We start from the raw sequence: 25,499 nt of genomic DNA, 5'->3' as shown, positions 1-25,499 counted from the left end.
ATCAATTTTTGAATTATTTGTTCCAGTTCGTTGAAGAATGTTGCTGGTATTTTGATAGGGATTGCATCAAATCTGTATATTGCTTTGGGCAGAATGGCCATTCTGACATTATTAATTCTTCCTAGCCACTAGCATGGGATGAGTTTCCATTTGTTACTGTCCCCTTTAATTTCTCTTAAGAGTGTCTTATACTTTTCAGGGTATAGGTCTTTCACTTCTTTGGTTAGGTTTATTCCTAGGTATTTTATTCTTTTTGATGCAATTGTGAATGGAATTCTTTTCCTGATTTCTCTTTCTATTGGTTCATTGTTAGTATATAGGAAAGCCTCAGATTTCTGTGTGTTAATTTTGTATCCTGCAACTTTGTTGTATTCCAATATCAGTTCTAGTAGTTTTGTAGCTGAGTCTTCAGGGTTTTTTATGTACAGTATCATGTCATCTGCAAATAGTGACAGTTTAACGTCTTCTTTACCAATCTGGATTCCTTGTATTTCTTTGTTTTGTCTGATTGCCGTGGCTAGGACCTCCAGTACTATGTTAAATAACAGTGGGGAGAGTGCACACCCCTGTCTTGTACCCGAACTCAGAGGAAAAGCTTTCAGCTTCTCGCTGTTCAGTATAATGTTGGCTGTGGGTTTATCATATATGGCCTTTATTATGTTGAGGTACTTGCCCTTTATTCCAATTTTGTTGAGAGTTTTTATCATGAATGGATATTGAATTTTGTCAAATGCTGTTTCAGCATCTATGTAGATGATCAAGTGGTTTTGTATTTCTTTTTTTGATGTGGTGGATGATATTGATGGATTTTCGAATGTTGTACCATCCTTGCATCCGTGGGATGAATCCCATTTGGTCATGGTGTATGATCCTTTTGATATATTTTTGAATTCGGTTTGCTAATGTTTTATTGAGTATTTTTGCATCTACATTCATCAGGGATATTGGTCTGTAATTTTCTGTTTTGGTGGGGTCATTGCCTGGTTTTGTTATTAGGGTGACGTTGGCTTCATAGAATGAGTTTGGGAGTATTCCCCCCTCTTCTATTTTTTTAAAAACTCAAAGGAGAATGGGTATTATGTCTTTGCTGTGTGTCTGATAAAATTCCGAGGTAAATCCGTCCGGTCCGGTTGTTTTGTTCTTGGGTAGTTTTTTGTTTACCATTTCAATTTCTTTGCTCGTAATTGGATTGTTTAACTTTTGTGTTTCTTCCTTGGTCAGTCTTGGTAGTTTGTATTTTTCTAGGAAGTTGTCCATTTCTTCTAGGTTTTCCAGCTTGTTGGCATATAGGTTTTCATAGTAGTCTTTAATAATTCTTTGTATTTCTGTGGAGTCTCGTGATTTTTCTGTTCTCATTTCTGATTCTATTGATTTGTGTTTATTCTCTTTTTCTCTTAAAAAGTTTGGTTAGAAGCTTATCTATTTTGTTTATTTTCTCAAAGGACCAGCTCTTGGTTTCATTGATTTTTACTATTGTTTTATTGTTCTCAATTTTGTTTATTTCTTCTCTGATCTTTATTATGTCCTCCTTCTGCTGACTTTAGGCTTCATTTGTTCTTCTTTTTCCAGTTTCTATTGTTGTGATGTTAGACTATTCATTTGGGATTGTTCTTCCTTCTTCTTCCTTCTTCAAGTGTGCCTGGATCGCTATATACTTTCCTCTTAAGACTGCTTTCGCTGCGTCCCACAGAAGTTGGGGCTTTGTGTTGTTTTTGTCATTTGTTTCCATATATTCCTTGATCTCTATTTTAATTTGTTCGTTGATCCATTGATTATGTAGGAGCATATTGTTAAGCCTCCATGTCTTTGTGAGTCTTTTTGCTTTCTTTGTAGAATGTATTTCTAGTTTTATACCTTTGTGGTCTGAAAAGTTGGTTGGTAGAATTTCAATATTTTGAAATTTATTGAGGCTCTTTTTGTGGGCTAGTATGTGGTCTATTCTGGAGAATGTTCCATGTGCACATGAGAAGATTGTATATCCTGTTGCTTTTGGATGTAGAGTTCTATAGATGTCTATTAGGTCCATCTGTTCTACTGTGTTGTTCAGTGCCTCCATGTCCTTACTTATTTTCTGCCCAGTGGATCTTTCCTTTGGGGTGAGTGGTGTGTTGAAGTCTCCTAGAATGAATGCATTGCAGTCTATTTCCCCCTTTAGTTCTGTTAGTATTTGTTTCACATATGCTGGTGCTCCTGTGTTGGGTGCATATATATTTAGAATGGTTATATCCTCTTGTTGAACTGAGCCCTTTATCATTATGTAGTGTCCTTCTTTATCTCTTGTTACTTTCTTTGTTTTGAAGTCTATTTTGTCTGATATTAGTACTGCAACAGCTGCTTTCTTCTCGCTGTTGTTTGCCTGAAATATGTTTTTCCATCCCTTGACTTTTAGTCTGTGCATGTCTTTGGGTTTGAGGTGAGTTTCTTGTAAGCAGCATGTTGATGGGTCTTGCTTTTTTATCCATTCTATTACTCTGTGTCTTTTGATTGTTGCATTCAGTCCATTTTTATTTAGGGTGACTATTGAAAGGTACGTACTTATTGCCATTGCAGGCTTTAAATTCGTCGTTACCAAAGGTTCAAGGTTAGCCTCCTTAGTATCTTACTGCCTAACTTAGCTCGCTTATTGAGCTGTTATATACACTGTCTGGAGATTCTTTTCTTCCTTCCCTTCTTATTCCTCCTCCTCCATTCTTCATATGTTGGGTGTTTTGTTCTGTGCTCTTTTTAGGAGTGCTCCCATGTAGAGCAGTCCCTGTAAGATGCCCTGTAGAGGTGGTTTGTGCGAGGCAAATTCCCTCAGCTTTTGCTTGTCTGGGAATTGTTTTATCAGTCCATCATATTTAAATGATAATCGTGCTGGTTACAGTAACCTTGGTTCAAGGCCCTTCTGTTTCATTGCATTAAATATATCATGGCATTCTCTTCTGGCCTGTAAGGTTTCTTTCGAGAAGTCTGATGATAGCCTGATGGGTTTTCCTTTATAGGTGACTTTTTCTCTCTATCTGCCTTTAAAACTCTTTCCTTGTCCTTGATCTTTGCCATTTTAATTATTATGTGTCTTGGTGTTGTCCTCCTTGGGTCCTTCCTGTTGGGAGTTCTGTGTATTTCCATGGTCTGTTCAATTATTTCCTCCCCTAATTTGGGGAAGTTTTCAGCAATTATTTCTTCAAAGACACTTTCTATCCCCTTTTCTCTCTCTTCTTCTTCTTGTACCCCTATAATGCAGATATTGTTCCTTTTGGATTGGTCACACATTTCTCTTAATATTGTTTCATTCCTGGAGATCCTTTTTTCTCTCTCTGTGTCAGCTTCTATGCGTTCCTGTTCTCTGGTTTCTATTCCATCAAAGGCCTCTTGCATCTTATCCATTCTGCTTATAAATTCTTCCAGAGTTTGTTTCACTTCTGTAATCTCCTTCCTGGCATCTGTGATCTCCCTCCGGACTTCATCCCTTAGTTATTGTATATTTCTCTGCATCTCCGTCGGCATGTTTATGATTTTATTTTGAATCCTTTTCCAGGAAGACTGGTTAGTTCTGTCTCCTTCTCTGGTGTTGTCTCTGTGACCTTGGTTTGCGTGTAATTTTGCCTTTTCATGGTGACTGAAATAGTTTGCAGAGCTGGGACGAGTGACGGTTCGAAGAACCTCCCTTCTTGTTGGTTTGTGGCCTTCCTCTCCTGGGAGAACAGCGACCTCTAGTGGCTTGTGCTGCGCAGCTGCGTGCAGACAGGGCTTCTGATTCCTGCCCAGCTGCTATGGAGTTAATCTCCGCTGTTGCTGTGGGCGTGGCCTGGCTCGGGCAGCTACTCCAAAGTGGTGGAGTTGCGTTGGAGCAGGAGCTGCTGGGAGGCTATTTATCTCTTTAAGGGGCCTCCCTGCTCCCTGCAGCCCAGGGGTTAGGGTGCCCAGAGATCCCCAGATTCCCTGCCTCTGGACTAAGTGTCCCACCCTATCCCTTTAAGACTTCCAAAAAGTGCTTGCCAAAACAGAACAAAACAAAACAAAAATAAAACAAAATAAAAAAATTAAATAAATAATAATAAAAAAAATGCTGCTCGCTTTTCTTTGTCCTCAGGCGCCGGCCTCAGGGACCCACTCACTGGTCTTGTTGCCCTGTTTCCCTAGTATCCAGGACCCCACGCACGCCCTGTGTCTGTGCTCTGGTCCGGATGGCTGGGGCTGGGTGTTCAGCAGTCCTGGGCTCCCTCTCCCTCCCAGCTCTGACTACTCTCCTCCCGCTGGGAGCTTGGGGAAGGGGTGCTCAGCTCCCTCCAGGCTGGGGCTTGTATCTTACCCCTTTTGCAAGGCGCTGGGTTCTCACCATTGTGGATATGGTCTGGATGTTGTCCTGTGTCCTCTGCTCTCTATTATAGGAAGATTTATCTTTGTTATATTTTTATAAATATATGTGGTTTTGGGAGGAGATTTCTGCTGCTCTACTCACGCCACCATCTTGGCTCTGCCCACATTTGACATTTTAACTCTTCCTCTATGAACTTTCTTAATATATACTTTTCCAGATTTATTATTTTAAAACTAATTTATGATAAGATGACACGATTATGTCATTGGTCACCATCTCCATCCCATTCACTTCAAACACAACACTAATAGATAAAAACTGCGAAGACATAACTGACCTACAAAAAATTTTTTCCATGTACTACAAAAAGTCCTGAAACATAAAGTGATAGATGGGCTGGAGTCACGGAGCTCATTCAGATAATGAGAATGAAATGTCCTAGGAAAAGAGTAAGTGCTTGATGTCAAGGAGAGAAATGGAACTTCCTTATTTGTGAAAAAATGGCTGAACATGGAAATATGGAAACGACTAGACCCATGACTGTGGACATAAAATATCTGACATTAAGATACAAACCTCAGAGAAGAACTGAGCTAATCTCACAGCTGGATCTGCGGTTTTCTCAATGTCACTGAGCAAGAAGAGTCAGTAAACTGAATTCGGCAGCAGAGACCTGGGGATTGGTGAGTGTAATTGTGAACTTGATAGACAAGGAAACATGAGCACATGGATAGAAAAAGAGAGAGAGGAGAAAACTTCTGCATTCAAAGAAAATCTGCTAATCAAAAGGCAATAGAAATAATTGCAATAGCAAAAGAAATAAATCTGAAACAGAAAACCAGCAAAAAAAAAAATCAGAACATAAGGCCAGCAAGGATGAAAACAGATAAGAGATGGGAAAAATATTAAAGCGGATACCAAAGAGCTAATGTCAGATAGATTGAATCAACATACTATTGATGGCAAGCAGACACAGGGTAGTCTAGGTGAGGTGGCTTTTGAACAGTTCTAAATTTCTAGTGACTTCAATAAAGGTGTTAATGGTGGAGATAGAACATTCGGATGCATCCTGGATATATTTTGAAGATATAAACAACAAGGCTTTCTAGAAGATTTGGCTTAGTTTATAAGAGAAAGAAGGGAATCAAGGGTGGTACCAGTGAGAGAAAACTGTTCAGCACCATAAAAATGGGAGTTTCCAGCAATGATGTAGGGAAAAACTGTTTGCACATAATATTTGTAGATAAATATCAGGATTTGGTTTTTGAAAATGCCTGATAGCATCGATGTGAGGGTGTGGACAGTTGAATAAACACTTCTGAAACTCAAGACAGAGTATCTTTATGGAGATATAAATTTGGGATTCCTTAGTGTGTGTTGGCCTGTAAACCATGAGTCTTGATGCTATTGCACAGGGGAGACGTCAGCTGCGGAGGAGGGCTTACTGCCAATCCAAGAGTCTGTCCTGTGTTGGTGGTTGGGGAGACAAGAAAGACGATCATAAGTGACAGTCAAATAGTAGCTATGACAAAGGGATTAATTCCAAATAATATAGGGTGCTTAAAGATGATGAATGAAAGTATTTTAGTAGGAAATAAACTGAATCAGACATTTTTCTGAAGAAGAAATACAGATGGTCCACAGGTATTTAAAAATATGTACCACATCACTAATCACCAGGGGAATGCAAATCAAAAGCACAATGAGATATTACCTCACACCAGTCAAAACATCCACTGTCTAAAAGACAAGGAAACAACCAATTCCAGCAAGGATGCAGAGAAATGGGAACCCTCCTACACTGTTGGTGGCAAGGTAAAGTGGTAGTCACTGTGGAAAGCAGAATGGAGGTTCCTCAAAAAGCTAAAAATATAAATACCATATGACTGAGTAATTCTAGGAATTTACCCAAAAGAAACAAAATCCCTGATTCAAAAAGGTATATGCACCCCTATGTTTATCGCTGTGTTATTTACAACTGCGAAGATATGGAAGTAACCAAAGCGTCCATCAGTAGATGAATGGATGAAGAATATGTGATACACATACACAATGGAAAATTATTCATATTTATTATTGGGATTCACAATGGAATTTATTCAACAATAAAAATAATGAAAGAAATAAATCCTGCCATTTGGATCAACATGCATGGACCAGGAGGTTATGATTCTCAGTGAAACAAGCCAGGTAGGGAAAGACAAATACCATATCATTTCACTTTCTGTGGAAAACAAAAAGACCTAACAAAACAAAACAGATGAACAAAACATCAGTAGACTCATAGGCACTGAGAAGTGACTAGTGGTTACCACAGGGAGGGGTGGGGTTGAATGGGGAAGGCTGGGGAATAAAGGGATACGAAAATTCACAGACACAATATAAATTGGTCATGGGAATGTTGTACAGGATTGAGAATATAATCAATGATTCTGTAACATCTTCTTATGTTGATAGATAGTAACCACACTGGATGGAGTGAGGATTTAATGATGGGACTGTTGAAACACTGTGTGTTCTACTTGAAAACAATATAAGATCATATATGAACTATACTTCAGTAAAAAAATAAATGCATAAACTGAATCAATATTTCTGATAAGTCAATTAAGGGAAAGATTGTGAATTAAACTATAGGCACTTGACAAGGTAGAGAACCTTGAAGACTCTAAGAATCCATGGATGGGCCAAATTATTGTTTTGGAGATAAGAGAAAGGCCCTCCTGTTCTACCCACTTGTTGATATCAGTCTCTGAGCAAATTCCAATGGGCTAAGCATTAACAGATGCTTCACTTCCACTTTAGGATTCTACTCCCAGTGTTTCCCACTTTCATAATAGCAGTTTCAATGCATATATCTATGTTTTAAACCTTACAGGCTATAAACCAAAATTATGGGTTTTGTAGCCAACAATGCTGCAGTGAATTGCAAATTATCACAAAAGTGGTTAACCTGTGGTGCGATGTACTACTATGATTATAACTAAAATAATAAATGGCACTTGTTTGTTACCAAAATATATTTAGTTTTAGCTGACTGATGTGATACAGTAATTAAGACATGGGGTAATGGTGCAGGCTAGCTATCAAGCCCATTGTTCTGAAAACAGCATCCAGGATAATATCAATGCAGAGGTGAGAATGTACTTATTCCAAATTGACATTATAGTAAATGGTTGTATGGTTTAATAAAAGGCCCTTGGACAGTAAAACAAATTTGTATCCCTATCTCACATCAAACATAAAAATTAATTTGAGCTTCATGCCTCAAATGTAAAAGGTGAATGTAGCAGTCCTTTAGGTTGCAGTAAGTAGGGATTTCAACATCAAGACCTACTGACCACCAATCATCAGGGAAAATATTGACAAATTAAACTATTTCAAAATTCAACACAGTAATGCATCAGAGACATTGTAGATAAAGCACATGAAAATGAGCCACACACCTAAAGAATAGATTTGCTATGCATAAGTTCATAAAGGATGGCTATTATAATTGAATAAAGAACTCTTGAATTAATAAAGAAAAGATAAAAATCTCCATGGAAATATCATAAACAATGGATTTCAATGGAAATATTATAGGCACAAACTTCACATAAGGCAGGAATTACATGGTCCATGATAGGTGAAAATGCTTACTCTCATAATAAGAGAAATGTAAATATATTAAATGATATTTTACAGCCCTTTATCCGAATGAATGAATTACTATTTGCCAAAAATTTCATCAATATCAGAAAACCTATCTTTTTTTATTGTAAACATACATTACATAAATAAAGAATCATTGAAAATAAGTAAATAGCTGCAAAACTCAACAACATGATTGTATCTCAGAAGTGCGGTGTGGAGAATAACAACCAAGAAGTGATATTCATTCATTAAGTTGAAATTTTAACAAGGCCAAAAAGAAGCAAATCTTTGTAATACATTTTATACTTGTATATACAAAAGCAATAAAAAGATGTATAAAGTTATAAAAATGACATTTTTCCATGGCAAAGTGTATGATACTGGCAATTAAGTATTGGCTGCAACAATCCACCCTCTCTGCATGGTTACATCGCTCCTGCCTTTTCTCTGGGTCTTCTCCATATCTGTCTGTTTATGAAGACACATGTGATTGCATTCATTATCTATTCCTTCACATAATCCAGTTGAAGATCATTCACTGAAAAGACTTTTCCTAAATAAATATCACCGACTCTATTATCATATGATATGATGTGATATCATGGTATGGAGAATTAGGATGTGGCTGTTCATTTTGAAGACCACCATTCAGCTCATGACACATATGTCTTCTGTTGACTCTATGGAAAGGCCTAATATCAATTGACCAAAGAAAGGGTAGTCAGATTTCTGTTTCTTGGCATTATGTCCAATAATGCCACCTGTATCTGCTTCCCACTGATGAATCTCAAATGTCTCACAATAATCAAACCACTGAGGTAATCTAACTACATCAACTTTATGTTAATATAAATGAGCATAGTGGATGCGAGGGTTGCCTTGAAAGGGTATGTTTTACCAATGACTAGTCTCACTGAGTACTAAATTGGGGTTAGAAAGGCTAACAGACTTGCCTCACTGCACGTCTAATTCTGGGCTGCAACCAGCATGGTCGTAACCACAGATCAGAAAGAAGCTAGTTTCTAGAAATGACTGCAGCCTTGCTTTCATCCTTTCCATATGCTACACACTTTTTACAATGTTACTCATTTGGAGAGTAACCTACAAAAAGAAAAAAGAAAAAAGAAATACTAAACGTGGAACCTATGACTTAGCATTGCTTCTATGGACCCAGAGGCAAAGAAACCGAGTTTAGAATAAAATCATTCTCAAACATCATGGAGATACACAAAAAAGCATCATCATGTTTCAACCCTGTATTGAAATGCATTTCGACATTATGTTATCCAGTCATTTTTGAGGCACACTGTGGTGGAAGAAACAGGTGTCTGGCTCAGCCAGGAATCATGTCACCTTGACTCATTCAGTAAAAACAAGTCCAAAGCAGGTGACATCATTAAAGATGGAGGTATCCTATTAATTATTTTCTTAAAGTTGCTTTTCATGTCCCTATTCCTCAGGCTGTAGATGAACGGATTTATCATTTGAGGAACCACGATGTACATCACTGAAGCTACTGCAGTCCTCCTGGAAGAGTCAGTAACTGCAGAACTTATGTACACCCCCAAAGCTGTCCCATAGAACAAGGAGACAACTGACAAGTGAGATCCACAGGTGGAAAAGGCTTTACGCTTTCCCTCCACTGAGGGCATTCTCAAAATAGAAGAGAGAATTTGAGTATAAGAGAAAATGACCCCGGATACAGGAACACACCCAAAGAGGGAAGCCATAAAATATATCAGGAAGTTATTGATGCGGGTATCAGAGCAGGCCAGCTTGATGACCTGAGCAAGTTCACAGAAGAAGTGGGGGACTTCCAGGTCCCTGCAGAAGGACAGCTGCAGCACCATCAGACTGTGGAGCAGTGCATTCCCCATGCCAATGAGCAGAGAGAGCAGAATGAGCAGAACACAGAGCTGGGGGTTCATGATGACCGTGTATATCAGGGGGTGACAGATGGCCATGTAGCGGTCATAGGCCATTGCTGAAAGGAGACAACTTTCAAATACACCAAAACCAATGACTAAGCCCATCTGGAGAAGGCATCCTGTGTAGCTGATGTGCTGATTGTGTATTTTGATGCTCACCAGCATCTTAGGGATGGTGGTTGTGCTTATACAGATGTCGATAAAGGACAGGTGGGACAGGAAGAAGTACATGGGGGTGTGGAGGTTGGGGTCAGAGCCGACGGCCAGGATGATGAGCAGGTTCCCCAGGATGGTGACCATGTACATGGACAGGAACAGCCCGAAGAGGACAGGATGCAACTCTGGATCCTCTGTCAGTCCCAGGAGGAGGAATTCTGAAACATCTGTGTGATTTGTAGGCTTCATGTTGTTAATAATCTGATGTAAAAGAGGCACTGAAAAGAAAAAATAGTTCCTGATCTAACAGCAACATTACCACCAGGGAACTTGTGGTTCAAATCTGTCCCATTGCTAATTTCTCCCTCCATCACCATCTCTCACACCACTTCTCTCACCACCTATTGCCTATCTTCCCTTTATTGGTCCAAATTTTTAGAGATCACCAACTCCGTTTTACACATTGTGCCAAGTGCTGAGACACCATGAATAAGAAATGGCATTTCCTTTAGAAATATCCCATGCCTTCAAGCAAACAAAAGAACAAGAATAACATTATGAAATCTGTATTCCAGAACAATGGTCCCCATACTTGGCATTCTGCAGAGTCATCTTAAGTTTCTGTCATGTAACAGATGGGTTAGTTCATGCTCTGACCCCATTTACCCTTGAGGACACTTGGGTAAGCAGAGGCTTGATCATGGACATGAAGTACACAGTCAGTGCACAGCAAAAACTGGGTCACAGTTTAGACTATCTTCTGAGTGGGCTTTTGTAAATAACCTCTGTTAATGCCTCTGAATGATACACAGCTAGCATTTATATAAACAGTCATGCAGATTTCATAATCCTTCAAGTTTTTCAATATTTCATCCTGAACAAAGCCGAAACTCTTTTCACTTATTTTCAAGGTATGTCTACCTCTACCCATGAAGTAGCATATACAAGGCCCTTGCAACCACCCAAGTATATGCTCTGCTCCTGGCAAAGATAAAAAATGTTACCCACCAACCTGAAGCTCATAAGATGCCCCCATTAAAGTGGTCCTCATCTGCTTTAGTGGTTCCTTCTACAAGAAGCAGAGCACTGGTTCAGGGAGATTCTCTGTCTCATCCCAAGCGGATTTCTTCTCCTATGATGACAATGTCATGTCTTTAAGAAAAACAGTTAAATATGAGAGAGAATGAATTGCATTGGCTTCTGTGAAAATAGCAACAATTTGCTGGTGCTTGGAAGACTGAGACAAGATAATGCAGGAACATACGGTATTTACAAGCCAAACAAGTGACCTAAAGGATTGTCTCTGTTAAGCAGTGGTCTTCCCTCTCTTGGGAAGAGATCAGAGGCCATGAAAGCGTTTATCATTTGGAGGATTACTTGAACTCAAACAGTAATTTCAGTCCCGACCAGCACTTGCTTTGTGAACTGGTAACATTGTCTCTGCAGAGGCCTCGTGTCCTCACTTATGTAACGGGAACCCTCATCAGACCTTATGGGGATGTTGCAATGATGAGTGATGAATAGAAACACATCCAGCATGGCAGTCAGCACAGGGCACCCCCACCCTGACATTTCCTATCGTGGTTCTCCTTTTCTGCCATGAACAGCATCTCCTGGCATGTCTCACTCATCAGAAGAAAGCAGTGGGCTCGGCAGGTGGAAGAAAACAATCAAAAAAACATCCCAACTATGACAACAGCAATTCAGGGAAGAGATTAAGAGCTGAGGCTCCAGTTGGGAACTTTAATCATGTAGAAATGGAGTGATGAAAACATCAGTGATGTCATTATTAATCCGGCAAGAACATGGGATGAAATACACAGCGATTTTAATGAATCAAATAACAAAAATAACTAGATATTGGAATTAACAGAAATAATGAAGACCTACAGCATGAGAAATTTAAAAATATTTATTGATCCTAAACACACATATTTATTTTTATTATGAATCATTCAAGTGAAAGAAAATCACAAATACACCAGTGGAGATCTTGGTACCAACCAATCAACATTATCAAATTCACTTATATCAGCATTACTAGGTGTTTTTATTACAATATTTAATACGAATATATTTGAAGTCCCTATATCATGTATTTATGCAATATTGATTATTTTACTTCCAAAAAAAAACCATGGCACTAACTTGATATAAAAAATACCTCTGCAGTTTTTACTGTATTTAATATTATGATACCACAAAAAATTGCACTGTTTTGAATTTTTAGAACTTTTTTGAATATGACCACATTGGATATGTCATTTACAGTTGGATCTCTCATGCAATTTATTTTTTGATTAATTTAGTATTTAGTCCAGCTGCATTAACATAAAAACAAGACAAAAATCAACTGTATTTAAATTTTAAAAAAAGGAAAAAATTAAAAAACAAAACCTCAGGAAATATCTTACTCTACAGTTCCATCACAGTTTATTTCTCCATGTCCTAATAGGAATTATGCTTACTGCCTCTCTCTATATATATAACTATGAATTCAGACACAGTCCAAAGTCATGCATGACAGAAGCCATTGTGTTCATGATAGTATGCCTCTAGAGGTGGGAGAGGGGAAAAGAGAGGGTAATTCAATAGGGGCACCTCTGTAGGCACATTATTGTGTTATTTTATATAAAAACTTGGAGGCAAAGCTGAAAGCTTTTCCTCTAATATCGGGAACAAGACAGGGATGCCCACTCTCCCCACCGTTATTCAACATAGTACTGGAGGTCCTAGCCACGGCAATCAGAAAAACAAAGAAATGCGAGGCATTCAGATTGGTAGAGAAATAGTCAAACTGTCACTATTTGCAAATGACATGATATTGTATGTAAAAAACCCTAAAGACTCCACTCCAAAACTTCTAGAAGTAATATCTGAATTCAGCCAAGTTGCATGATACAAAATTAATACACAGAAATCTGTTGCATTCCTATACACTAATGATGAAATAGCATAAAGAGAAATCGGGTAAACAACTCCATTTACAATTGCATCAAAAAGAATAAAATACCTAGGAATAAACCTAACCAAGAAAGTGAAAGACTGATGCCCTGAAACTACAAGACACTCTTAAGAGAAATTAAAGAGGACACTAACAAATGAAACTCACTCCATGCTCTTGGCTAGGAAGAGTTAATATTGTCAAAATGGCCATCCTGCCTAAAGCAATATACAGACTCAATGCAATTGCTATAAAAATACCAACAGCATTCCTCAATGAAGTGTAACAAATAGTTTAAAAATTCATATGGTACCACAAAAGACCCCAAAAGCCAAAGCAATCCTGAGAAGGAAGAATAAAGCAGGGGTATCTCGCTTCCCAACTTCAAGCTCTACAACAAAGCCATAGTAATCAAGATACTTTGCCACTGGCACAAGAACAGACCCACAGACCAGTGGAACAGAAGAGAGAATCCAGATATTAACCCAAACATATATGGTCAATTAATATATGATAAAGGAGCCATGGACATACAATGGGGAAATCACAGCCTCTTCAACAGCTGGTGTTGGCAAAACTGGACATCTACATGTAAGAGAATAAAACTGGACCATTGTCTAACCCCATACACAAAAGTGAATTTGAAATGGATCAAAGACCTGAATGTAAGTCATGAAACCATAAAACTCCGAGAAAAAAACATAGGCAAAAATCTCTTGGACATAAACATGAGCAACTTCTTCATGAACTTATCTCCCCAGGTAAGGGAAACAAAAGCAAAAATGAACAAGTTGGACTATATCAAGCTCAATATCTTCTGTACAGCAAAGGACACCACCTAAAGAAGAAAAAGGTACCCTACAGTATGGGATAATATATTCATAAATGACAGATCTGATAAAGGGTTGACATTCAAAATACATAAAGAGTTCATGCACTTCAAAAAACAAAAAGCAAATAATCCAATTATAAAATGGGCACAGCATTTGAACAGACACTTCTCCAAAGAAGAAACTCAGATGGCCAACAGACACATGAAAAGATGCTCCACATGGCTAATCATCAGAGAAATGCAAATTAAAACCATAATGAGATATCAACTCACACCAGTCAGGATGGCCAGCACCCAAAAGACAAACAACAACAAATGTTGGAAAGGATGTGGGGAAAGAGGAACCCTCCTACACTGCTGGTGGGAATGTAAATTAGTTCAACCATTGCGGAAAGAAGTATGGAGATTCCTCAAAAAACTCAAAAACAGACATACCATTTGACCCAGGAATTCCACTCCTAGGAAAATACCCTACGAATGCAGCAGTAAGTTTGAAAAAGACATATGCACCCCTATGTTTATTGAAGCACTATTTACAATAGCAAAGAAATGGAAGCAACCTAAGTGTCCGTCAGTAGATGAATGGTAAGGAAGATGTGGCACATATACACAATGGAATATTATTCAGCCATAAGAAGAAAACAAATCCTACCATTTGCAACAACATGGATGGAGCTAGTGGGTATTATGCTCAGTGAAATAAGCCAGGTGGAGAAAGACAAGTACCAAATGATTTCACTCATCTGCGGAGCACAAGAACAAAGAAAAAACTGAAGGAACAAAACAGCAGCAGACTCACAGAACCCAAGAATTGACTAACAGTTACCAAAGGGAAATGGAATCGGGAGCAGGGGTGGGAAGGGAAGGAGGGAGAAGGGGCAAAAAGGGGCATTACTATTTGCAGACATAATGTGGGGGGTGTACAGGGAGGGCTGTACAACACAGAGAAGACATGTAGTGATTCCATAGCATCTTACTATGCTAATGGAGAGTGACTGTAATGGGGTATGTGGGGAGGACTTGTTTATGGGGGTAGTCGAGTAAACATAATGTTCCTCATGTAATTGTAGATTAATGATACCAAAATACCAAAATGAAAATAATAAACTTGAAGTCAATACAATAAAATGTCAGCATTCATTCATTCTGTACTGATGTGAGTGAGGGGGTGGGCATATGCGTTTTTAAAATCACAATATCTTTTATTTGTGATGCTGATGTACTAAGTTATAAAAAATAAAAGGAAACATTAGAGAAATAACATGTTTTCTGCTGCTTTTACTTAAAATATTTGGTAGTTTTTAAAGAACAGGTGGGCTACGAACGGTCTAAAAATCCAAGTTTCTTGTGCCATCCTCTTATTCCCCAGATTGGCTATGGGGACAAAACAAGAGGTGTTCTACACAATCATGTTATGAAGAGCCAGGAATGAGAATTAAATATAAATATCAGCAAAGCATTTCCGTGTCACCACCCCGAGAATTGAAATAAATATCATAAAATTTAACAGAAATCCTGTCTGAGATGGGGCAGATTTTGGCTCTGGAGGAAATGCACCGTACAGAATGGGGTTAGGAAACCAGGGGTACAAAGGCCAGGGAGTACTGGTGCCATGTGGGATATGCAAATACCATATGTGGGATGTCCAGTGCACTGACACTGAGGCCAGAGCTCAATGGCGTAATGAGTTCTGATCATTTTAAACATGAATTCGCCTCACTGCCTCCACAGAAAATAATTTTGGTAAAACACCTCATCTTATTTCAAGTTCATTAACTCATGGGTTTATGTTACCTGGTTCACTTCAGTGAGGACTGATGATCAATGCATCCCCTGGATGTGGAAGATGGAGGTCTGTCCTCAGGAAAGGCAGACAGCCTGACAGAGGCAATAGCTCATGATGAAGAAGGAGCATCCCTGGGAGGAACCTCAGGAACCTTGGTTGCTGACTTGGTGGGGCGGTTGTGTGAGGTGGTCACAGGCTGACTCTCTGTCTCCCTGGGGGCTCAATATCCCAAGTCCTCATTAACCAAGCCAATTTAGTGTCATTCTGATCCCAGAGCAGTGCAAACCCTTACAGACCAAATCCACAGACAGTAGGAATTCAGTATGGCTGCATTCCAACTATTTTTTACCCACCTGTGTCTGTTTACCTGGCTTCACTTGCCTTGCATCTGTACACACACACTATTCTCTAATTAATTTTGTGTTCTTTTCATAGTTACAAACAAAGGCATCTTTGTTTCTGCAGGGGCCAAGAGCAGGCTGCCCCAAGATGTGCCACTGTGACTTTCATATTGTCTCAGTGCTAGAAGCAATCAAGGCCCAAAAGACTCAGAAAGAAACTTGACCTCTCCCCTCAGTTTAATAAAAATATTCTTCTGGGAATTTTTATTGAAGTATCATTGATACACAGTATTATACTGTACAACATCGTGATTTGACAGTTATGTACATTATTAAATGGTCACCTGACTAGAGCATAAAAACAATTTAGATGGAGCACTTTCTCTGGTAGGACAGCCATCCCCATAGGTAACTACATTCTAATGTGAATAAGGGGTGGTAGACAGGAAAGGGTGTGGCTAGGCTGAACCATCCCTCTCTGTGTGCCAACATTTCTGTGTGGCCCAGCAAAGATTTGGTTACCAAATATTTATTCTTTCATATTCCTGTGATTGCCTCCCTTCTCCTTTGCAATCTCAGACCCCTCCCCTCTTCTCCTTCCTTCAGAATGACATATAGACCCATGGTCCTTTCTGTCTTTGGTATTTGTAGCTATGAACTCCTCCTACATATGAAATTAAACTTTGTTTTTTCTCCTGTTATTCTGTCTCCTGTCAATTTGATTATTAAACAAGCAGAAGAACCGTGAGCAATTGAGGAAATTTCTTCCTCCTCACATTCCAGAAAAGGCTCCATGGGGAATCTGAACCAACTTCACAGTTGACTTGGAGGGTGCATATCAAGAAACCCAAGTCCAATTTTAGGTGGGAAACATACTTTTTTATGGGGGTATAAATATTTATAAATACAGTTAAGGTGTTTTAAGCAATGTTTCCTAGTAACAGTCCCCATTCACCATCAAAAATACATTGTCATCTTACATAAAGTTTTCATAAAGAAATAAAATAACACGTGTATATGTGAAGTCCCCCCTCCCTCCAACTTTATTTTCCACATTCTTGATAATTTTTCCCTTCCCAGAGGGAACCACTACATTGACCTTGATATGCGCTATTTCCCCCTGTGTTTTCCATATATTTCATGTTAAAGTGGGGGCGTTCAGGAAGCACTATCCCAAAATATAATGTCTTGGCATATCAAAAATTAAGTCAGAGGAGGTTCTTAAAATATCAGAAGCAGGAAGTTCACTCGGACATTCTCCAGCAGGTTTTCCCTGAGACAAGTCATGAAACCTTCATGTGAGCCCTCCTGGTCGGCAAAGGCAGCGAGTATCCTTGTATCTAAAGGCAAAGGGCACAGAGAGGAGCTTCAAGACAGACGGCCTGCTCAGTGCCCCCCATTCCCTCTGACCTCTTGTACTTCCACACGACTTTCAACTCTTCATCAGACCTAGTTAGACACAGATAATCATGCCTAACTGTTTCTTCTGGTCTTTATTACCTATGAATGCCCCCACGTCACATAAAACATATGTGAAATAAATGTGTATGCTTCTTTGCTAGTAATATTTGTCAGTTAAATTTTCAGACCCAGTCAGGGAACCTAAGAGGTAAAGCAAAACTTTTCCTCCTTGTCTTGTCAAAGGGTTTCAGGTTTGGCAAGTTCACTATGGATTCAGTGAGAATGAGGACTAACAATAGAATATTCTTGGGGAAAAAGTGTTTATTACCCAGATTTATTCTCCCTGCAATACTCCAAGCACTAGAATTACATCTACAATAAACAGTCTGCAGGTATGCAATCCTCCTTCATCTCTGCCTCCATTCAGGGCATCCAGAGCACTGAGCAGAGCAATTTATATAGTGACTCAGTCAAAATAGTTTATTGTCTATGGGTGTGGGAGCAGTAGCCTGACAGGGGGCCAATTACATCACCAAGCACTTTAGGTTCAGGTGAGGATCCTGGCCAAGGGAACTTCAATTGTCCCCACACTCCCTTATGATACTATCCATAATACATTCGTATTCTGTATTTCAGTTCTTTATATGCTGAAAAGGTCATTTAAAACTGGTGTTTAATACATTTTGTGATTCATCACTCTTGGTACATTTCACTCTGGGTCATCAAATTTAACTGTGTGATGTATCATTTATGACATAATTTTCTCTTTTCAATTAGGCATTTTGATGGGCACATATATATTTTACCTGTATGTATATTCCCATGCATATGCATATATATATAAATATATTTGTTTACATATATGTATATAATATATGCATATTATATAGATACATACATACATACACACATATACATATTTATGTAACAAAAATTTAAAATAAACCCTAGAAACAAAATTCATGACTGGTGGAGTGAAAAGTGAAGGAGGGGAATGGAATAGAATAAAAAGTATATATCTATATCTTCCTGCTGTATTTTGACATTAGAAAGATAATTCGAATGGCAAAATGTTAATATTTGTAAATTCTGGATATTTTGCTCCTATTCTGTACAATGCTGCATCTTAAGTATCTCACATGCTAATAGGGACACCAGGAGAGTGCAGGTGTAGCCTGTAGGGTCAGTTTCGTTGTCCACATTGTTCCCCCTCCTCCTCATCACTGGGAACAGGTAATGAACAGAGACATGCCCCATCAAGTTATCAGGGAGAAAAAAGGAATGCAAACATAAGAAGAAATTGACCAGGCTCCCTATGGTCTTCGACTAGTAGATAAAGACCTCTCCCTCTCTGCTCCCAAACATGACCAAGGAGAATTCCTATTACCTGAATTACAATACAAAAAGGAAAACATTTAGTGCTCCCTAGGATGTTGAGATATAAAAATCAAGCTATGTCTGTGCAAAGACATTTTCCCTAGGATGTGGCTCAGTTATGCTATACACTGATAGTCACAGAAAAGAAACAGCAGACCCCAAATGGAGTTATTTGTCCCCCATGACAGCAAACCCAGACTTAATTACAGCTTCAACCTGTCCCAAGAACGTGACCACTTAACAGTTGATCTGAGACTTCCTTATCAGCACTAGGGAGTTAATCTGCACAATAAACCCTGCCAGTCCCTTCCCCCAAAAGAGATGTCCAAGGCTGAAAGAATCCATCTTTTTTTTTTCTTTTGGTAATAACTTCCTTGTCCTCCACTCATGCCTATAAAACATCCCATCTCTCCACCTGCTGGATGGGATGCTAGCAATGAATTTCTTGATAAACTAATTAGGTATTCAAGTGACCTCAACTGAATTTTGCCTTTTAACATGCCTTGTGTATAAATTCACAGTTTATTTATCACAGAAGTGAAGTGGGATTATGGTAACAGGATGGACTATTTATTCAAAGGTTCAGAGCCATAAAAATAAATTTATTCCTGCCTCTCATCAAAGACAAAACTGAATTGCAGATGGAGAATTTTGTAGCCAAAACTACAAATTCTTCAGTTTCAAGTAACTAGGGATTTCACAAACAAGGTATTATGAATAATATGTACAAAGTCAACTATATCAAAACTAAGCACTTCTGTTCATTCATAAAACTCTGTAAAGGATATGCAAAAGCTAGCCACACAGCTAAAGAATCAGCAATGCATGTGGGTAGGAAGAATTAATTGTCAAAATGACCATCCAGCCCAAAGCAATTTTGAGATTCAGTGCTATCCCTTTCAAAATTATAACAGCACTTTTCAATGAACCATAACAAAGAGTTCTAAAACTTATACGTGACCAAAAATACCCAAATAGCCAAAGCAATCCTGAGAAAGAAGAACAAAGCTGAGGGGATTACACTCCCTAAATTCAAGCTATATGACAAAGCAACAGTAATTAAAACAGTATGGTACTGACACAAGAATAGACCCATCTATCAACAGGAAAGAAAGAGAGAACTTGGATATAAATGCATGCATATATGGTCAATTAATATACGATAAAGGAGCCATGAATATATAATGATGAAAAGATAGTATTTCAATAATTGTTGTTGGGAAAATGGCTACATGTAAGAGAATGTAATTGGGTTACTGCCTAACTCCATACATAAAGGTCAACTCAAAATAGATCAAGGACCTGAATGCAGGATATTTAATCATAAATCTCTTAGAAGAAAGCAAAGGAAAACATGTCTTAATCAAAAGTATAGAGCAATATTTTTCCAGACACATTTTCTCAGACAGGAGAAACAAAATGCAAAGTGAACAAGTAGGAATATATCAAACTAAAAGCTACTGCACAGCAAAGGACACCATCAACGGAACAAAGGTAAAATACAAAATGGGAGAATACATTCATAAATGATTTCCATAAGGAAAACACAGTAAATATACACAATTGAATTTTATTCCACCATGAAGAAAGAAAGAAATCCTGCCGTATGCAACAACGTAGATGGTTCTGGAGGGTGTTATGCTAAGTGAACAAGCAAGGTGGAGAAAGATAAATACCATATGATTTCACTTATTTCTGGAATCTAAAACCAAAACAAAAATATTATAGTAGATTCATTGCAGTAGACACAGAGAAGAGACTGGTGGTTACCGTGGGGGAGTGGTTGGAGTGAGTGGAAAGAGAGAGAGAAGGGGATAAACAGCACTGAAATTCTCAATCATAATATAAGTTGGTCACAGGGATTGTAGTATATCATCAATTCTGCAACATCTTTTTATGTTGACAGATAGTAACTGTACTAGTTGGAGTGAGGATTTAGTATTTTGGGTAACTGTTGATGCACTGTGTTTTCTACTTGAAACCAATATAAATTGTGTATCCACTATACTTCAATAAAAAATATATATAATAAACAGAATCAATGTTAATAAGTCAAGTAAGGGAAGGATTGAGAATTAAACAATGAGTTTTTAACAAGGAAGAGAAACATGATGACTCTTTAAGAATATGTGGGTGGAACAAATTATTGCTACTGCAGGAATATACGTAAACGGCCTCCTGCTCTACCTTCTTGTTGATATCATTCTCTGAGCACACTCTAGTATGTACTCTGTAATCAGTATGGGCTAAGCATGAACAGATATTTCACTATCATTGTAGAATTCCACAACCAATGTTTCCCAATTTCATAATAGTTGCATCCACATATAGCTTACAGGCTAAAGATAAAAATTATGGGTCTTGTAGTCAATAATGTTGCAGTAAATATCACATTGACATAAAAGTGGTTATCCTGTGGTACAATATACTATTGGGATTCAAACTAAAATTGGAAATGGGACTCATTTGTTACAACAATAAATTTAGTTTAAGCTGACTGATGCGATACAATAATTGAGAAATACGATATTGGTGCAAGATAACTATAAGGCCTCCTGTTCTGAAAACAACGTCCAGAAAAATACCAATGCATAGATGAGCAACATACTTATTACTGATTGACATTTTGGTGAATGGATGGACATTGCAAGAAAAATATTTCAGACATAAAACAAATATGGACTTCTAACTCACACCAAACATAAAAATTAATTTCACATAGCTTTATGCCTCATGTAAAAGGCAAACATATCTGTCCTTTAGAATGCATTAAGTAGGGATTTCAACATGAAGGCCTATTGAGCAAAATCATCAGGGAAAATACTGACAAATTAAATATTTCAAAATTCAGCATAATTATGCATCACAAATACTGGCGATAAAGCACTTGAAAAATGAGTCACTCACCTAAGGAAAAGATTTTCTATGCATAAACTCAAAAAAGATGGCAATATCAATTGAATAAAGACCTCTTTATGTATAAGAAAATGATAAAACATCCCCATGTAAATATGACAGATACTGTATATGACAGGCACTATATATGACAGACATGGATTTCAATGAAAATATGACAGATCATGGATTTCACACAAGGGGGAAAATAAATGTCCTATATAAGTGAAAATGCTTCCCGTCATAATAAGAGAAATGTAAGTGAATTAAATATTTCACAGCCCTTCATCAGACGAATGAAAATGTTTTTGTGATGATGTAGAATAGCAGGAACATATAATGTGTGGGTAAATTGGCCCAACTGCTCAGGAAATCTCCTGGGAACTACAAAAAGGAGGAAAGATACTCCTAATAGTCAATAGCTCCACCCCAGCTGTGAAACATTCTCTGATTTATGCCAGGAGATATGGAAGAGAATATTCAAACAGCTTTATTCATAATAGGACAAAGTATTTCCCAAAAATTTAATCAGCATCAGAAGCCTTATCTCTTTTTATCATAACCATATGTAATATAGAGAGCACTGAAAATAAACAAATAGTTGCTAATCCCAATAACACGTATGAATCTCAGAGGTACAATGAGGAGAATAACAACCAAGAAGTGATATTCATTCATTCAGTTGAAACTTTAAGAAGGTCATAAAGAAGCAAATCTTCTCAATACATTCTACGCATGTACATGCAAAAACAATAAAAGATGCATAAAGCTAAATACATGACTTTTTATAAGGCAAAACGTACAATATGAAAATTAAGTATTGGCTGCCTCAACATGATTTCTCTGCATGGTTACATTGGTAGCACCTTCTCTCTGTGTCTTCTCCATATCAGTCTGTATTTTAGGGATACACATGATTACATTCACTGTCCATCCCTTCAGATAATCCAGCTGAAGGTGCCTCACTGAAAATGGCCTTTTTCTAAATAAGTACCACTGACTCTAGTATCATACAAATTCATATTTATGATATCACAGTAAGGAGAATTAGGATGTGATGATACATCTTGAAGACCAGCATTCACTCATAACACATACGTCTTCTGTTGATGTTATGCAAAGGTACAGCATCAACTTAAAAAGGAGAGGACAGTCAGGTTTTTGTCTCTGGCCATTATGTCCAAGAATGACACCTGTATCTGCTTCCCACTGATGAATCTCAAATATCGCACAATCATCTCAAACCACTCTGATAATCTAATTATATCAAATTTTTGGTATCATTAATCTACAATTACATGAAGAACATTATGTTTACTAGGCTACCCCCTTCACCAAGCCCCCTCACATACCCCATTACAGTCACTGTCCATCTGCATAGTAAGATGCTGTAAAATCACTACTTGTCTTCTCTGTGTTGTCCAGTCCTCCCCGTGACACCCCACACTATACATGCTAATCGTAATGCCCCCTTTCTTTTTCCTCGCCCTTGTCCCCCCTTCCCACCCATCTTCCCCAGTCTGTTTCCCTTTGCTAACTGTTAGTCCATTCTTGGGTTCTGTGATTCTGCTGCTGTTTTTTTCCTTCTGTTTCCCTTTGTTCTTATACTCCACATATGAGTGAGATCATTTGGTAATTGTGGAGGCTAACATAGACTTGGAAGGGTATGTTTTACAAATGACTAGTTTGAGTACTAAATGGGGGTTTGAAAGGTTAGCTCCTTTGCCCCACTGCACACCTACATCTGGGATGCAACTGGCATGGTGGCAACCACAGATCAGACAAAAGCTAGTCTCTAGAAATGACTGCAGCCTGCCTTCAATCCTTTCCCCCTCCTATTCACTTTCAACAATTTTCCTCGTTTGGAGAGCAGTCAAAAAAAAATCACTAAACTAGAACCACTGACTCAGCTTTGGTTGTGTGGGTCCAGCACAAAGAAAGTGAATTTAGAAAACTGAGGTCAATCTGAATCATCCTTGACCTGAACAAAAGGTATCATCACAACTCAAGCCATTGCTGAGATACACGTGACCATGGAGTGATCTGGTAATGTTAGAGCCACATGGTGGTGGTTGAAATAGGCATCTGGCCCACCCAGGAATCCAATCACTTTGACGCATTCAAGAAAAACAAGTTCAAAGCAGGTAACCCCATTAAAGAGAGAGGTATCGTACTGATTATATTCCTCAAGTCCCCCTTCATGTCCCTGTTCCTCAGGCTGTAGATGAAGGGGTTCATCATCTGGGGAACCATGATGTACATCATTGAGGCCACTGCAGCCTTCCTGGAAGAGTCAGTAACTGCAGAGCTAATGTACACCCCAAAACCTGTCCCATAGAACGAGGAGACAACTGAGAGGGGAGACCTCCAGGTGGAAAAGGCTTTACACTTACCCTCCACTGAGGGCATTCTCAAAATAGAAGAGAGAATTTGAGTATAAAAGAACATGATCTCAGATACAGGAACACCCCCAAGTAGGCTGCCTATGAAATGTATCAATAAGTTATTGATGAGGGTGTCAGAGCAGGCCAGCTTGATGACCTGAGCAAGATCACAGAAGAAGTGGGGGATTTTCTGGTCCCTGCAGAAGGGCAGCCGCAGCACCATCAGACTGTGGAGCAGGGCATCCACGATGCTGAGGAGCAGAGAGAGCAGAAGGAGCAGAACACAGAGCTGGGGCGTCATGATGTCCGTGTACCCGAGTGGATGGCAGATGGCTACATAGCGGTCATAGGCCATTGCGGCAAGAATAAAATTTTCAAATCCAGCTCAAACAAAGAGAAAGCAGACCTGGGTGATGCAGCCTGTAAAACTGATGTGCTGATTCTGCGCTTGGATGTTCACCAGCATTGTGGGGATGTTGGTTGTACTTATACAGATGTCAGTGAAGGACAGGTTACAGAGGAAGGAGTACATGGGGGTGTGGAGGTGGGGGTCAGAGTTGACGGCCTTGATGATGCACAGGTTCCCCAAGACAGTGACCAGGTACATGGACAGGAACAGCCCAAAGAGGATGAGCTGTGCTTCTGAATCCTCTGTCAATCCCAGGAGGAGGAATTCTGAAACTTCTGTGTGATTCTGGGGTTCCATGTAGTCAATGATTCTGATGGAAAACTGGGATGAAAAGAACAGAAAATAAATAGTCCCCAGATGAGCACCACCAGCATTGTAAGGGAAGTAATTTGAAATGCCAGTTCTTGGTGCCACTGCAGACTTACTCGTGAGAGACTCTGGAATGATGACTGGGAACCAGGAGCTGAATAGAAGGCCCAGACATTTTGTTGCATGCTTAAGTCCAATAAACCAAAATAAATAAAAAGAAATAAAACTCTTTATATTTTGAAGTCAGGTGAATATTCACAACTGTCCCTCTGCTAATTTCTCCCCCTTCCTATCTCACACACACCATCCTCCCTCTGCTCCCCTTAGTGTGCCTTATTTTTATTAATCACCAATGTTTCATACCCTGTGCATGTGGTGAAACTAAAAAAAAAATGGGTGACACATGGTGTTTCCTTCAGAAATATTTCTTCCCTCAAGAAACACAAAGACAAGAAGGAAGTTCTCCGAGCTGTCTTGCAGAGTTGTAGTGCCCAGACTTTGGCATGCATCCAAGTTCCCTGAGATGGCTGATGAATTCCAAACGTGTCAGACCACGCACACATTGCCACTCCATTCGTCCACGGGGAAACAGGTTGGTGTGGCTACAACAAGGACACAATGAGTGCCCTGCACGTCAGAGACTCAGTCTGACCTTATATCTGACTGCTTAGCTGACTCTGTTGAACCATCATTGTTAATGCTCGGCCTCATACAGAAGCGGCATTCCTAAACCAACACCCCAGATTTCAGAATTCCTCTTTAAAATGGTAATGTGTTCATTCTGAACAATGTCCGAAA

At 38.8% G+C, this 25,499-nt stretch overlaps 1 protein-coding gene and 1 pseudogene across 1 annotated transcript; both read right to left on the bottom strand.

Annotated features, from left to right (window-relative positions):
• Positions 1-9,288: 9,288 nt before the first annotated feature.
• On the bottom strand, positions 9,289-10,275 carry LOC118921322 (olfactory receptor 7G2-like). Its single transcript, XM_036903029.2, has one exon. The coding sequence runs from the start codon at positions 10,270-10,272 to the stop codon at positions 9,289-9,291; it is 984 nt and encodes a 327-aa protein (XP_036758924.2). The 5' UTR covers positions 10,273-10,275.
• A 13,430-nt stretch (positions 10,276-23,705) lies between these two features.
• LOC130679747 (olfactory receptor 7G2-like) lies at positions 23,706-24,689 on the bottom strand (annotated as a pseudogene).
• Between the last annotated feature and the right edge of the window lie 810 nt (positions 24,690-25,499).

The sequence above is a fragment of the Manis pentadactyla genome, chromosome 12 (assembly GCF_030020395.1).
Source record: "Manis pentadactyla isolate mManPen7 chromosome 12, mManPen7.hap1, whole genome shotgun sequence".
Lineage (NCBI taxonomy): Eukaryota > Metazoa > Chordata > Mammalia > Pholidota > Manidae > Manis > Manis pentadactyla.
This window is presented reverse-complemented; position numbering and strand designations above follow the sequence as displayed.

Bases quoted from the DNA above. Each gene is read 5' to 3' on its own strand.
- LOC118921322 (XM_036903029.2), bottom strand. From the start codon at position 10,272: ATGAAGCCTACAAATCACACAGATGTTTCAGAATTCCTCCTCCTGGGA.